The sequence below is a fragment of the Mastacembelus armatus genome, chromosome 2, assembly GCF_900324485.2.
Source record: "Mastacembelus armatus chromosome 2, fMasArm1.2, whole genome shotgun sequence".
NCBI classification, from domain to species: Eukaryota; Metazoa; Chordata; class Actinopteri; order Synbranchiformes; family Mastacembelidae; genus Mastacembelus; species Mastacembelus armatus.
The window spans coordinates 10,966,153-10,979,100 of NC_046634.1; the positions used below are offsets into that span (position 1 = coordinate 10,966,153).

General features: G+C 44.4%; 1 protein-coding gene across 1 annotated transcript; it reads left to right on the forward strand.

Moving 5' to 3' along the window:
- The first annotated feature begins 7,178 nt into the window (after positions 1-7,178).
- Positions 7,179-12,380, forward strand: LOC113127611 (uncharacterized). The gene is made up of 5 exons (XM_026302312.2): positions 7,179-7,527; positions 7,782-7,913; positions 8,090-8,256; positions 8,451-8,586; positions 11,467-12,380. Exons 1-4 carry the CDS (start codon positions 7,179-7,181, stop codon positions 8,556-8,558), a joined length of 756 nt encoding a protein of 251 aa, XP_026158097.1. The 3' UTR covers positions 8,559-8,586; positions 11,467-12,380.
- Positions 12,381-12,948: the final 568 nt, after the last annotated feature.

Genomic DNA, 12,948 nt, shown 5'->3' on the forward strand with positions numbered 1-12,948 from the left:
ACTAGACAATAAAACAAATTTACCGAATAAGAACTGAGATAGGAAACAAAAATAAACATTGGTCAGCTCAGCTTCTGTAAAACGCAGGTGCAAACATGTGGTTTTAGTCTGTGGACTGGGCCTCTGATGTGGAGACTGTTCCAAAGTCTGGGAGCAGCTGCAGAGAAAGTTCTGTCCCTGGGAGTTTCAGCTTTGGAACAGCTTTGGAATGTGGGACCTGTTTTAATGATTTATTGGGCTGGATTTTATGAGGAACCGTGATCTGCTGCCAAACGGGTGGGATCGTAGCATTTTAATGTCTGGAATCTTTGGGGTGTGATGAGCAGAGCTGAAGGTTTGGTCGGGGGTCTCTGTGGCTCCTCATCTCATCTGTTATCAGTTATTTCTGTTGTGGTCCATTGTGTCTGCAGGGCTGTGCTGTTGTCTGTTCAGTGTTTCCTCTGCCTGATGTGGACTGGTGAAGTGAGTCTAAATATGGTCCCCAGTGTTCAGGACCACCAGCTTTGAGGCTGACACAGAACTGAACATATTGCTGAGAGCCAAGTGTAGAGCATCCTGGGCCATGGGCTCTAGTCTTTGGGCTGAGGTCCTTTTGGATTTGGGTCCTTCACTCTGGAGTCTGGACTCAGGGGCCTTTGATTTGGGCTCTGGAATCTGGGTTCAGGGACCTTGGATTTGGGCTCTGGGCACTGCATTTGGGCTGAGGGGCCTTGGATTTGGGCTGTAGAGTCTAGGCTCAGGGGCTTTAGCTTTGGGCCCTGCACTCTGGACCCTAGGCTCAGGGGCCTTGGATTTGGGCTCTGGGTGCTGCACTTTGGGCTGAGGGGCCTTGATTTTGGGCTGTTTATGGGTCAGGGACCTTGGTCTTTGAGGCCTGGGTCCTTGGATTTGGACTTTGGGCTGTATGTTCAGGGCCTTGGGCTTTGGGCCCTGATCTCTGGCTCTGGGTCCTGGGCTCTGGGAGCAGGGTTTAGGTGATGTCCAACTTTTCAAATTGATTTTTAATGGAGGCTCATTAGCATCGTTCTCTGACAGGTCACAAAATTTCCTGTACCACAGAGGACGGACCTGGTCTTGTTCGGCCCCTGCACTTTATGGTTAAACTGAACAGAACTCAGGTCTGACGACAAACTGGAATCGAATCTCGGGTCTCGGGTCCGGGCGGAAATGTCGCCCTTAGTTAAAAACAATACAAACTGTGACCTTAGGTGACCAGAAACTTTATTTTCTTAACGAGTTTCAACGAATTTGACAAATACACATCAACGATTAGAAAAATCTAATTTCTAAACATAAAAACATTTTTATTAAAACATGATGACGATACCCGGAATCACACATCCGGGGTTTTCCGGTTAGAGTCGGGTGGTCAGACGGTTGTTGGTTATTTTGAGGAAAACAGATGTAAAGTCATATTTAGGCACTTTGGAAAAGTTTCAGGAATCAAGATGATGAATTTCAGGAGGTCAGTCTGGGAAAATGTTGGAAACAAAATGGACCTGGACTCCAGTTGAAGCGGGGGGGTCCGTTATATTTTCCGTTAGCTTAGCTTCCGTTAGCTTAGCTTATTTTATCTTAGCTTAGCTTAGCAGCGTCTGTTTTCATAACTGAAAAACAGGTTCGACCTGTTTTTCACTGAACAGCCCGGTGGTTTAATGTACCGGAGCTCAGCAGCCTCCAGGGTTTAACGGTAGTTCCCGTTATCAGGTCGGAAGCTGACTCAGCTCTTCACTGTAGGATCAGATACTGACCCGTGTGGCTGTTCAGTAACCGTATTGATTATAGTTATTGATTATATTCAGTCGGTCATTAATGAGGTTTTTAATCATTTCCATCATATTTAACTTTAAAGCAGGGGTGTGGCCTCTGGCTGTTAATGTGCAATGGGCCTGTTGTTTATTTACCTGGAATCAGATTGAAAGATACCAACTCACTCAGCCCCCCCCTCACCTGAGATGGTATCTTCCAGCTGCTGATTGTCTGAACACACCTGATCCAGATACCCAGCAGGGAGTAGGGCAGGCCCTGATGTTAAAGAACCCAGCCTGGGGCTCAGGGTCAAGGTCAGACTCGTGTGTTGCAACTGTGGTTTTCAAATATTGCACCACGGTGTGTCTGCAGATACAAACAGGAAGTACGTTGTTTGTGTGACTTATGAAATACTTACTGTGGTTCAGTCACAGGAGGAAGGAGAACACGAGTCATGTTCCTCATACATGTTGATAAGCTTTAAAGGTTCTTTACTTTTTTGGCAGAAACATGTTCTGCTGTTGCAGAACTTCCTTTGTGGGTCCGTCATCGTGTCATGTTTTAATGATTTATTAACTTGGTTTCTTCTCCACAGATTGGAAGGCAGCTGCTTGTTGGTGGTTTTCAGCCTGACTGCAGGTGAGTTTGTCTAAATATGAACATGTCTCTGTTGTCCCACAGACGCTCAAGCTTTAAATCGTGTCACATGGTTTTGATGGCGATGCAGCTGTAGATTTTAAAAATCCCATAACAGACTGCATCTCCTGAGGAAGATCATGTGACAGGACCAAAACCCTGAGACAGCAGCTAAACGGGTCTTTGTCCTCTGCTGTTACCTAGGACCGAACTTTTTCGGAACATTTAATATTTGTCACAGTCCAACTTAAAGTCTGATCATAACATCCTGCAAAGATCCAACAAAGCACTGACATGTCACATGAGCTGAGATTTAAAAACATGTGAGGTTCCTGGACTGTGCAGCTGCTTCTCTTTCACTTTCCACTTCCAGGAGGTTCAGGTTTAATTCTGTGGACAGTTGTTGTTGGACGACTTTTCTCCCTAGTTATTTTTAATGTATTGTTAACATGTTGGATAACACTGCTGCAGTTTTCTCTCCTGTTAAACAGTTGCCAGGTTCTGCTGGAGGTTTCTCCCATTAAAGGGAGTTTTTCCTCCCACAGTCGCCAAGTGCTGCTCAGAAGGATCAAGTTTGGTTTCCATGTAAAGTGCCCTGAGATGCTTTGATTGTGATTTGGTGCAGTACAAATTAACTGAACTGAATTTTAAACACAAGAATTATGGTTATTAAAATATGGATCAATGGAGAACAGCCTGTAGATGTTTCTCACTGATATTTGCCACAGCAGCATTTAGACAGTTTCAAAATAAAAGTAGTCTTTAAAGCTGATTCCACATCACAGCTGCTGTTTTCATTCATGTTAGTTTTTCCTGCCCAGTAACAGCAAACGTGTTGCGCACAAACTGGTTTCCTGATCACCTGATCCGAATTGGACCAGGTGATAAACAGGACTGAACATGTGGTGACACAGTCAGATGCTGCTCAGCTTCTCAGTCTTCCAGAACAAAAACGTGTCAAACAGGTAGACGAGGTTGTTGTTTTGCCCAGAGCCTCTGACACGGGAACGTGCACATCATGTGGGCTGTAACTGTACAGGAGGCGTTAATAACAACACAAAGAGCTGAGTTAATGTGGGGCTGGGACTAGTTTGCTCTGAGCTCAGACACCCAGCAGCTAAAGTCACTGAGTCTGTTTCCTTCCAGTGAGCTGCCAGGTCCAGGTGGAGGGTTTTCCTGGGGGCGAGGTCCTGCTGCCCTGCATCTACAGAAGAGGTGGCCTCCCTCAGGGTGGACCCAACGTCTTCTGGAGGGACAAAGACGACAGCATCGTGCTTGACATCAAAGCAAATAAAGCAGACACTTCATTGCAGAACAAGAAGTTCACAGGTCGAGTGGAGACGTTCCCTGAGTTCTACCCAAAAGGAAACTTCTCCATCGTTATAAAGAAGCTCCAGGAGGCGGACAGTGGCCCCTATGAGTGTAACATCCCAGCAGTGGACTATGCTTTTAGGGTCAAGCTCACTGTCTCAGGTGAGTCCAGGTTCTGTTTACTCTGCACAGACATGTGAACATGAGGAAGACTCAGACAGTCTGTTATGATTTCATCTTGTTGTTACTCAGGTGTTTCACTGCGTCTGCTGACACCTGCTGGACTGGATCAGTTTGTTAGAAATCTGCTCTGAGCTTTAAACCACAAGAGAAGTTCGTGCACGTTGTCTGTCCATGCTGCCTGTGCACAGTGTGTGTCTGAGCTGGATCACCTGCTGGTCACAGCCAATTGTCTGTGGTTGGATAAATGCAGCCTGAGTGTGATGGTGTGCACGAGCTTCTTGTGGAAAGCAGAGACAGACGGACAAAGACACTTCAGGTTTATTTCTAAAAACTTATTTTATCTAAGTATTTTATTAGTTAGAAAATAACTGGTTTACATGAGTCACTCTTCAGGACAGGAGCTGCAGAGGAACAACAGTTCAGCTTCCTGTAGGGCTGCTGCACAGTTCTGCCTGTGTGTCCTACATGTCCCCGTCCTCAGACTGAGCAGAGCCTCAGGTAAATCTCTGAAGCTGCTTCTTGTTGTTGCAGGGAGACGTGTTGCCATGACGACTCCTCGTCCAGGACCTGCAGGCGGGGCAGCCGAGGGTCTGAGCTCCATCCTGCTGACGCTGCTGTCAGTGCTCCTGTCTGCCAGACATGTGCTGTAACTGTGTGGATATAGCTGCAGTATCACACACTACTGTTAAACACTGCATAGATTTACTGTCAGGATATTTTACTTTGCTTCTGCTGCACTTACCTTCACTGAGCTGCTGCTTAGAAACCTCCTGTTGGTATTTGATCTACTGACAAAATCTTTAAGTTGTTACTGACCAGAGAAACACGGAGGGACTTGGGACTGACCAGAGAAACACGGAGGGACTTGGGACTGACCAGAGAAACACTGAGGGACTTGGGACTGACCAGAGAAACACTGAGGGACTTGGGACTGACCAGAGAAACACGGAGGGACTTGGGACTGTTCTTGGAGGCATCAGGTCATGTGAGCTGGATGGCGCAGGAAGTGGAACCTCACTGTATCCATGGCAACATGATACTTCCTGAGTTTTTACATTTTATATTACATTTTCCAAAATGCTGTTAATGGTTAACTCATGTTACTCATGTACACACTTAACCCAGGCATCCCATAAGAACAATACTACAGTCTACTACAATACTACTACAATAAGAGTCGAGTAACAACGATCAATAACTACTGTTTGAATTCTTGAACCTTATAATTATGAGGAAATATTGATCGTCTTAGCTCGTAATCATATCAAACCTTAACAAGAAACAGGAATTGTTGCCATAGATACAGTGAGGTACAGGTCACAGGTTTCCACTTCCTGCACCAGGACTTTTCCATGGTCCAGTCCAGAGGGTCCAGGTTGTTGCTGTGGGCAGTGCAGTAGGAACAATCAATGAATCCAGCTCTCAACCTCAGATAAAGTTACTGTCACCTTAAATGACTTTGTTGGAGGAAACACTGCGGTCACAGATTAATAATCAATAATAATGAAATATCAATATAATGATAGTAATTTAATTATAATCATCTATTCAGTTTAGAGAAACATCTTTTTCCTGTTATTTGCTAAATCAAAGGAATCAGATGTTTCCTGTGTGTCATTAAACCTGTTCCAGCAGGAATGGATTATTAGTATCATCAATATCATTATTATTAGTATTATTTATTCTGATGGTGACATTATTAGTATTTATTGTAATGGTGACAGTCACGTGTTTGTTTTTGACATTTTGTTGTTGGTGCAGTTTAATTTAAAGATTGCAGGCTGAACTGTTTGTACTGCTGTTGGTAAATATACTGTTTCTCATTAGCTTTAACATGCGTCGTATTTACACACGACTATTTATTATCTTTGTGTTTGTTTACACTGAAGCGAGGTTGGTTTCAGCTTTGTGTTACTCAGAGGACGTTGGTATTTGTAAATGTATTTTCATATTCTAAATGTTTTGAGTTAATCGTTTCCATCCATTGATGATTGCATTAAACTAATGAAAGAAAATGTCACAGTGTCCTGAGAAAACATGTCACAGGTGTTTGTCAAAGACCTGGGAACAGGAAGACAGTGTGAACAGTTGCAAACTGGACTTTTATTCTGAAATAAAAACTCTAAAAAATGTTTATTTGGGTGTTTCTGCAGTAAAAGCTATCTGACACAAGGTGGCGCCTGAAGATAGTACGTCTGCTGTTACTGCTGCTCTTACTCTTAGTACCATCACTACTACTGTCACTGCTGTTACTTGCCCAGCTGACAGTAGTACTGTAATACTGTAGTACTATTTGTTACTGTAGTTACTCCTGCTGAAACTTACTGTAATGCTGTTTTACTGACTCTACTACTACTAATTCTACTATAGATAAATAGTACTACTTGATCTTACTATCATTACTACTGCTGCTGCTGTAAATTCTACGACTGTACTTAAACTAGTAGTACTACAGCATGCATCTCTATCATTATTGTTACTACTATATGGCTGTTACTATAATAACCACCTGAATCTTGTACTTTGGTTCTTACTAGTAATATTACTACTGCTGTTGCAGTTAAACCTTGAGCTGTTTTATACTTTTACTGCTGTCATCAGAGTAATTTGGAGCATTAACTGAAGTATGGTAAGAACAGTTGTTTTTAAAGAATTTGTACCTGAGTATTTCCATGTTGTACTACTTCATCCTTCATACTTCACTACATGTCAAAGCCAAACCTTGTTTTTCCTGCTCTACATTTATCTGATAACTTTAGTTCCTGTTCAGTATCAGATGGATCCAACAAAATACAGACTGATCATCAAACTTGACTAATTACTGCTGATACTGTTATTGTACCTACAGTTACTGATTCACCTGCAATATGTTTTGATGTAAGTAGAACTTCATTAAATGTCTGTGTAAATATCAAAGAAGTAACAAACTCGTACTTGTTTTGTTTCCAGCTGAATTTTGCAGTTTAACATGCACGAGCAGCCACATCCTGCCTGGTTCATTTACATTAACCTTTACCGGCATCAGACCAGAACATCGTTCTCTGGCCAACGGATCCAAAGTTGTGGATGTTGCAGCCGTTTGAGGATCTGCTGCATTGACCCAGTCTAATTTAGACGGAGGCTGAGGGGGAACCAGTTTCACTTCCTGCCACTGAGCACTTTGACAAACTCGTTGTGGTTTCCATCACCAGACCTGACACCACGATCAGTCAGAGGAGGAAGTAGAGAGCGAAGGACAAAGCAGAGTCAGGTCAGAGCTGCCTGCATTCAGACGCTCTCTCCTGGGTTTGGACCTGATCATGGAGCTGCTGTGGCTCCTCCTGCCCCTGTTTCTGGTCTGGGCTCAGGCCGAGAGCCTGAGGGAGGTCAAGGTGCAGCTGGAGGAAAACGTCTCCTTGACCTGTTCTGAGAATATTCCAGACATCCACTGGTACATGGAGATCCACAGCCAGCTCAGAGCCTGCATCCTCCGCAGTTTTTCTGGATCAGATATCATCTACTGTTCTCCTACTTTTAAAACCAAATATTTCCTCCAGAACAACAGGCTGGTGATAAGAAATGTCACAGCAGACGACTGCAGACTTTACTTCTGTGGCAGGAAAACAAACGACAACATTGTTTTTGTGGACAGTATCCGTCTCGTCTCAGGTGAGATCTCCAGCTTTGTATTTCAGTCTGCCCAGTTTCAACATGAGCTCCTGAGCTGGGAGGCGTCTCCTGGCTGCATCACGCTGCTCCCACAGACTTTGACGAAGCTCCACAGGCCCAGGATTCTCTACAGCCTGTTTTACAGCATCACACAGTCTTTCCTGGCAGCCTGGGTCCCACAACAAACTGGGATGGGAAGAATTCCTGCTTCCTTTTAGCTGTTTGTGATATTTTATCCACTTTTCTTCTTCCAGACGTTCCCTTCACTCCGTCCTCCAACAGCTCTGAGCTGAACATCCAGCAGCCCAACTGCAGCAAAGCACAGCCTGAGTTGGTCGTATTCAGCGTCACCGCCCTGAACATCATCTTCAGCTTAGTTACAACAGGTGAGTGGGGCTTTTATTTTGAAGGTGAGCAGACTCTGTGGTCCACACATACCAACAGCTGCTGCTCACGTTGGTGCAGGAAGTCATTCTGAGACTACTAGTTAGTGTCAGTTCTCAGTCTGCTGTCGGCTTTCTGCACCTGTGTGGAATAACTTCAGCTGATGCTCTGCTGGCAGGTTTGATTTGTGCCCTGCTGTGGCTGAAGAAGAAGAAGAAGCACCAGCACCTGCACCTGCACCAGCACCAGCAGCACCTGCAGCAGCAGCAGCAGCAGTATGACCACCAGGGGAACGGCCGCACACTTGTCCTCTATGAGAACAACCAGAGACCGGAGGTACCACAGGTAGACACAGCTGTGATTACTGTCAAAGTACTACTAGTACTTTTGGCTTTTGATACTGCTGGTACTACTTCTCATTACCAGTTACTGCCCTTTGTGCTGGACTCTGTTACTGTTGTACTTTCTTCTTTTTATTGCTAATACTGTCAGTAGTACTGCTTCTGGGCTGTACTGAGTACTCGTGCTGTGTGTTTCAGTACGCAGAGGTCCAGTTCCCCACCCACCCTGTGCCTCCATCTGCTGCTTCTTCAGATGGGATCTACTACAAAGCTCAGATGCCTCAGTCCATCCTGCCAGGACACTGAGGGAGGCTGGACCCAGCACACCTGGACGGTACCTGTACACCTGCTGCACTCACCAGTAGTGTTTGTGTTTTGGATGTTTGTTTCTGACTGGGAGGGTTTGTGTTGGTCTGGACTCACAGAGGCTGCCCAGTTGTTTGTCTTGGACTCAAAGGTCCTGAAAGTCTGGACAACTGGAGCTTCCTTGACTATGGAAAGTTTCAGGAAGGTTGAACTTTTCATGATCTTTGAAATGAGCTTAGGGTGACTCCAGAGTCAAGACCAGGACTTTGAGTTGAACTTTTCACCTTTAAGGCGGCAGAGCTAGAGTCCATGAGGAACCGTCATCAAGTAAGGACGAGATCGTAGCCTTTTAATGTCTGTGATGAGCAGAGCTGAAGGTTTGGTCGAGGGTTGCTGTGGCTTCTCGCCTCGTCTGTTAGCAGAGCTATTTCTGTTGTGGTCTGCTCTGTCTGCAGGGCTGTGCTGTCGTCTGTTCAGTGTTTCCTCTGCCTGTTGTGGACTGTATCTGTGAAGTGAGTCTAAACGTGCTCCCCCGTGTTCAGCCCAGCAGCTGTGAGGCTGAATACAGGACTTGTACTTGAATGGAGTTAATGGAGTATTTTTGCAGTACATTTACTGCAGTAAAGGCTCTGAGTTAGAACACAAACGTGCGAAGGACAAAAGATCCAGCAGAAGATAAATACTGCACGAGACTCTTTCTAGTCTCAGGTTTAATGATGGTTTTAGATCCAGCCTCACTGTGTTTTCATTAACCTTCAGAGGTCTAGTTCCCCTTTTGACAGACCTGTCTCAGTTCTCCAACATGTTCTGAGCCTGGCTGGTGTCAAACTTGTTCCTGTTCTCAGTCGAATTAATTCCTGGATTACACAGTCCATGAAAAAAACTTCACTGGGCTGATTCCACGTCGGTCGATGAAGCAGCAACATGACGGAACAAAACTGAAGAAAAAAAACAAACCTGGAGACTGGACACGCTTCATTGATACGGGGACGTATGTACAGCCTGAAACACCCTGAGCTGACACATGGTGTTGACAGACAGATCTTCCCTTTTCACTGAATGTTGTGTCAGAGTTCATGAGAACTGAAAACGTCACCGTGTTGTTTCCCTGCACCAGCAGATGGATGAACCCGAGTCCTTTCATTCTAATTTGGCCTCATTTAGAACAGAGTTCACCACAGAACAAAACAAGACAAGTAAAGAAACATTACGTCAGAGTTTAGACCCCCTACCGCCCCCCAAAAACCAGTCTAGGTCTAGCTCAAAAAAATTTACACATTCAACAGCTTCACAGGTTTGAAACCTTTGGAGGCTGTTTCCTTCAGTGACATTAGTTTCTTCTTCTGCACCAGTCTGGTGACTGCAGTATGGAAGTACTAATACCACTGTAAAAATACTCCAATGCAAGTCAGCGAGTGTCTCGGTAGGACAGCACCGCCCTGACTCTGTTTGCATCATTCCAGATGAGACTGTGCAGCGATTAGAGATTCATTTCATTTCATTCACTGATGCTTTTCTGTGTGTGATGCTGCAAAATGACAGAGGCCTCGGTTGCTTTTGTGTTGTAACAGCAGACTAACAGCACCAGAGCAGCTGAAGCAACACTGAGCCTGGTGCAAACAACCGCAAACACTTTGGTGCTTATCTGCATGTCCACAGGGGACAACAGTGTCCTCTGTGCACAGAGCACCACATACATCTTATTTCATAATAATAATAATAATAACTTGTTGTAGAGCAGCTGTTAACCAATGCTAACCATACTGCACACATTTCACAACTCTGGTTTCTTAGAAAACCTTAGAGAACGTGTTCTGTCTCTACAGCAACATGGTGGTTTTGCATCAGTCCATCTGTGGGAGTGGACTTCTGCTGTGAGAACTGTGTCCGTGGTCAGGTGGAGGAGGTGGAGGTGGAGGAATCCAAATTAATCTTTGACCCAACTTTACAGCAGAGCCACCCACCAGTTTCCAGTCAGACAAGAGTCAAAGTAGAGACTGAACGTTTGTTAGAGGCTGCACCGACTGAACTGTTCCACCTGCCTCTGCTTCAGTTCACATTTCTCAGACCAGATCTGGGCCACCTGCACATGTGGTTCTAGATCCGATTCCAATCCGATGTGTGAGTGTGCGAGCTGCAGCTTCTGAGGGAGCAGATGTTGTTAAAGGCTCCAGAAAAATGTTGCACGACTTTTCTTTACTCAGACTTAAGCATCACATTTGCCAAACCACATCTGCAGCTGTGATCACTTCGGCAGTTTGACCACATTCTTGTAGAAATCACACCCAGCGAGCTGAGCTGAGGTCAAACCGAAGCCATGAGAGCACCACCCGTGTGCTCACAGCAGGAGGACGAGGGTTTGAAGTACCTGCAGTACTTGTAGCAGTAACAGGGGAACATTGGTTTGAATGGCAGTAGAATTTATCATACTTTTGTTGTTGCAGTACTAGTTCGTAGTTGTACCGGTAGTACTAGTATTTTCAGTTATTTGGCCAGGAACAGCTGGTGTTTGTAGTTTTCTGTATTTCAAAGCTGTGACCCAGATGACATTGTTTACTGTTTTTCAGTCACAGTTTTTTTAATTGGTTTTCAAACCGCAGCCAAAGTTCCTGCTAAGAAAAAACTGAGAGTATCTGATGGAAACTGTCAAAGGTCAAACGGCAGAGCCAAGAATCTGTGGAATAAATATTTGCGTCTGTGTGGGTTCATTTTCATGTTCCTTCATTTACTTCTGCTTTGAGGTTTTTTTGGGTTTTTTTGCTTTCCTGGGTTTCAGTGAGTCACTTTAACTCGTTCGTCACAGCCTGTGAATGTTATAGCTGCTGCAGCTCAGACTTTAAGGATGATCATCATTATCATGATCATGTGGCAGCAACACTCACATCTGCTTTCTGCTTTATTCCCCCAGGTCAAAGGTCCAGAGACATCGACGTGAATGCAGACTCAGCAGGTTTAAAGCTGGACTTCTCCAAACTGTCAGCTGCTGCTTTAGGCCCGCACAGTTGTGGTTTGACCACACAGACAGACTGAGTATCCAAACTACTTCCTGTACATGCATCCCCCATTGCACCTCATGTCCTCCCCCAAAACCAGACCCGAGGCCAGACCCAGTGAGCCTTTGTCCTGAGGCAGGTTTTCACTCTTCTCAGTCTTTATCAGTGTTAAAGCTCAGGACTCAAAAACTGAAGAAAGACACTTGACTGAAATCAGCATCTTCATTTAAAAGGCTAATTTGTGTAGAAATACTGCAGTGCAGTAGAAAGTGTAGTATTTATTTCCCTGTACCTCAGAGATGTAAAAATGACCGAGCTGAAACAAAAACCTCAAACTGCTCCTGTTTCGCTCTGATACTGGGTGTGTGATGTTCTGCAATACTGAGTGGATCCACTTGGAGGCGCTGTGGTTTTAAATGTAATCTGTGTTACTTGAGCTAATCATCTGAGTTTATTGATCTGAAATTTACAGATTAACTGTAAACTAGTTTCAGTTGTTTCTACTGAATCTGTTTTACAGGCAGAGCAAAATAAAACGCTTCATTAAATATTGATGCAAAAACTGAATTAAATTCAGGATTAAATCCAGAATAAAAACACACCTGTTCTGTGCAAATTCAGTAAAAAATAAATAATAGAAATGAAATAAAAAGTCATAGGTCATTTCAGTTACAGGAAGTCAGAAACTTTTATTCCTAGTAACAAAGGAAGTTTAGGATTTCAAAGTAAAAGGAGAGTTTGAAGTGTAAACCTTTCATTGTTACAGCATGGACTGAAAAATAATTACAACTAAAATAATAAATAAATAAAAACATTTTTCTCAAAATACTTTTGCAGTCCAGGTGTAAAAAGAAAAATCAGTAAAAAATATATCAGCTTTAATATTATTGTCCCCACAAAACAAAATAAAACATGTAGATGTGCTGCGTCCTGCCATCTCTGTCCAACACGACCTGAACTTTCTGCAAAAATTCGTGTTTTCTGATTAAAGAGCTGATCACTGGTTTTGTACCTGTTTTTGAAATGTAGTATTGAAGTAAAGTACAAATACTTCAGAGTTGGACAGAATGAGTATTCTAGAAGACGACGTTCAGACGTTTTATTTTGAAAGCGCACAGCGGAAACGCGAGCTTTTACTTTGTGTGGTTTACGGAGAGGAAGCAGCGAGGCCGTGCGTGTGGAGAAAGCGGAGCGGGTCAAACGCGGCGGGCGGACTGAGACGCGGCCCCGGGGCGGCCTGGGGAAGGTTCCGCCGGAACATTTTCATTGTCACATTTTCTCCTTTTCCTTTCGGGCTCGGCTCGTTTGGATCGGATCTTCCTGCGGGGACCGCACGGAACCGACGCACGCGCACGCGCACAACCCAGAGAGTTCAGCGTCAGGTACCCGACGGCGCG

Bases quoted from the DNA above. Each gene is read 5' to 3' on its own strand.
- LOC113127611 (XM_026302312.2), top strand. From the start codon at position 7,179: ATGGAGCTGCTGTGGCTCCTCCTGCCCCTGTTTCTGGTCTGGGCTCAG. The intron at 7,914-8,089 runs GTGAGTGGGGCT...CTCTGCTGGCAG, and splicing joins CTTCAGCTTAGTTACAACAG to GTTTGATTTGTGCCCTGCTG. The intron at 8,257-8,450 runs GTAGACACAGCT...TGTGTGTTTCAG, and splicing joins AGAGACCGGAGGTACCACAG to TACGCAGAGGTCCAGTTCCC.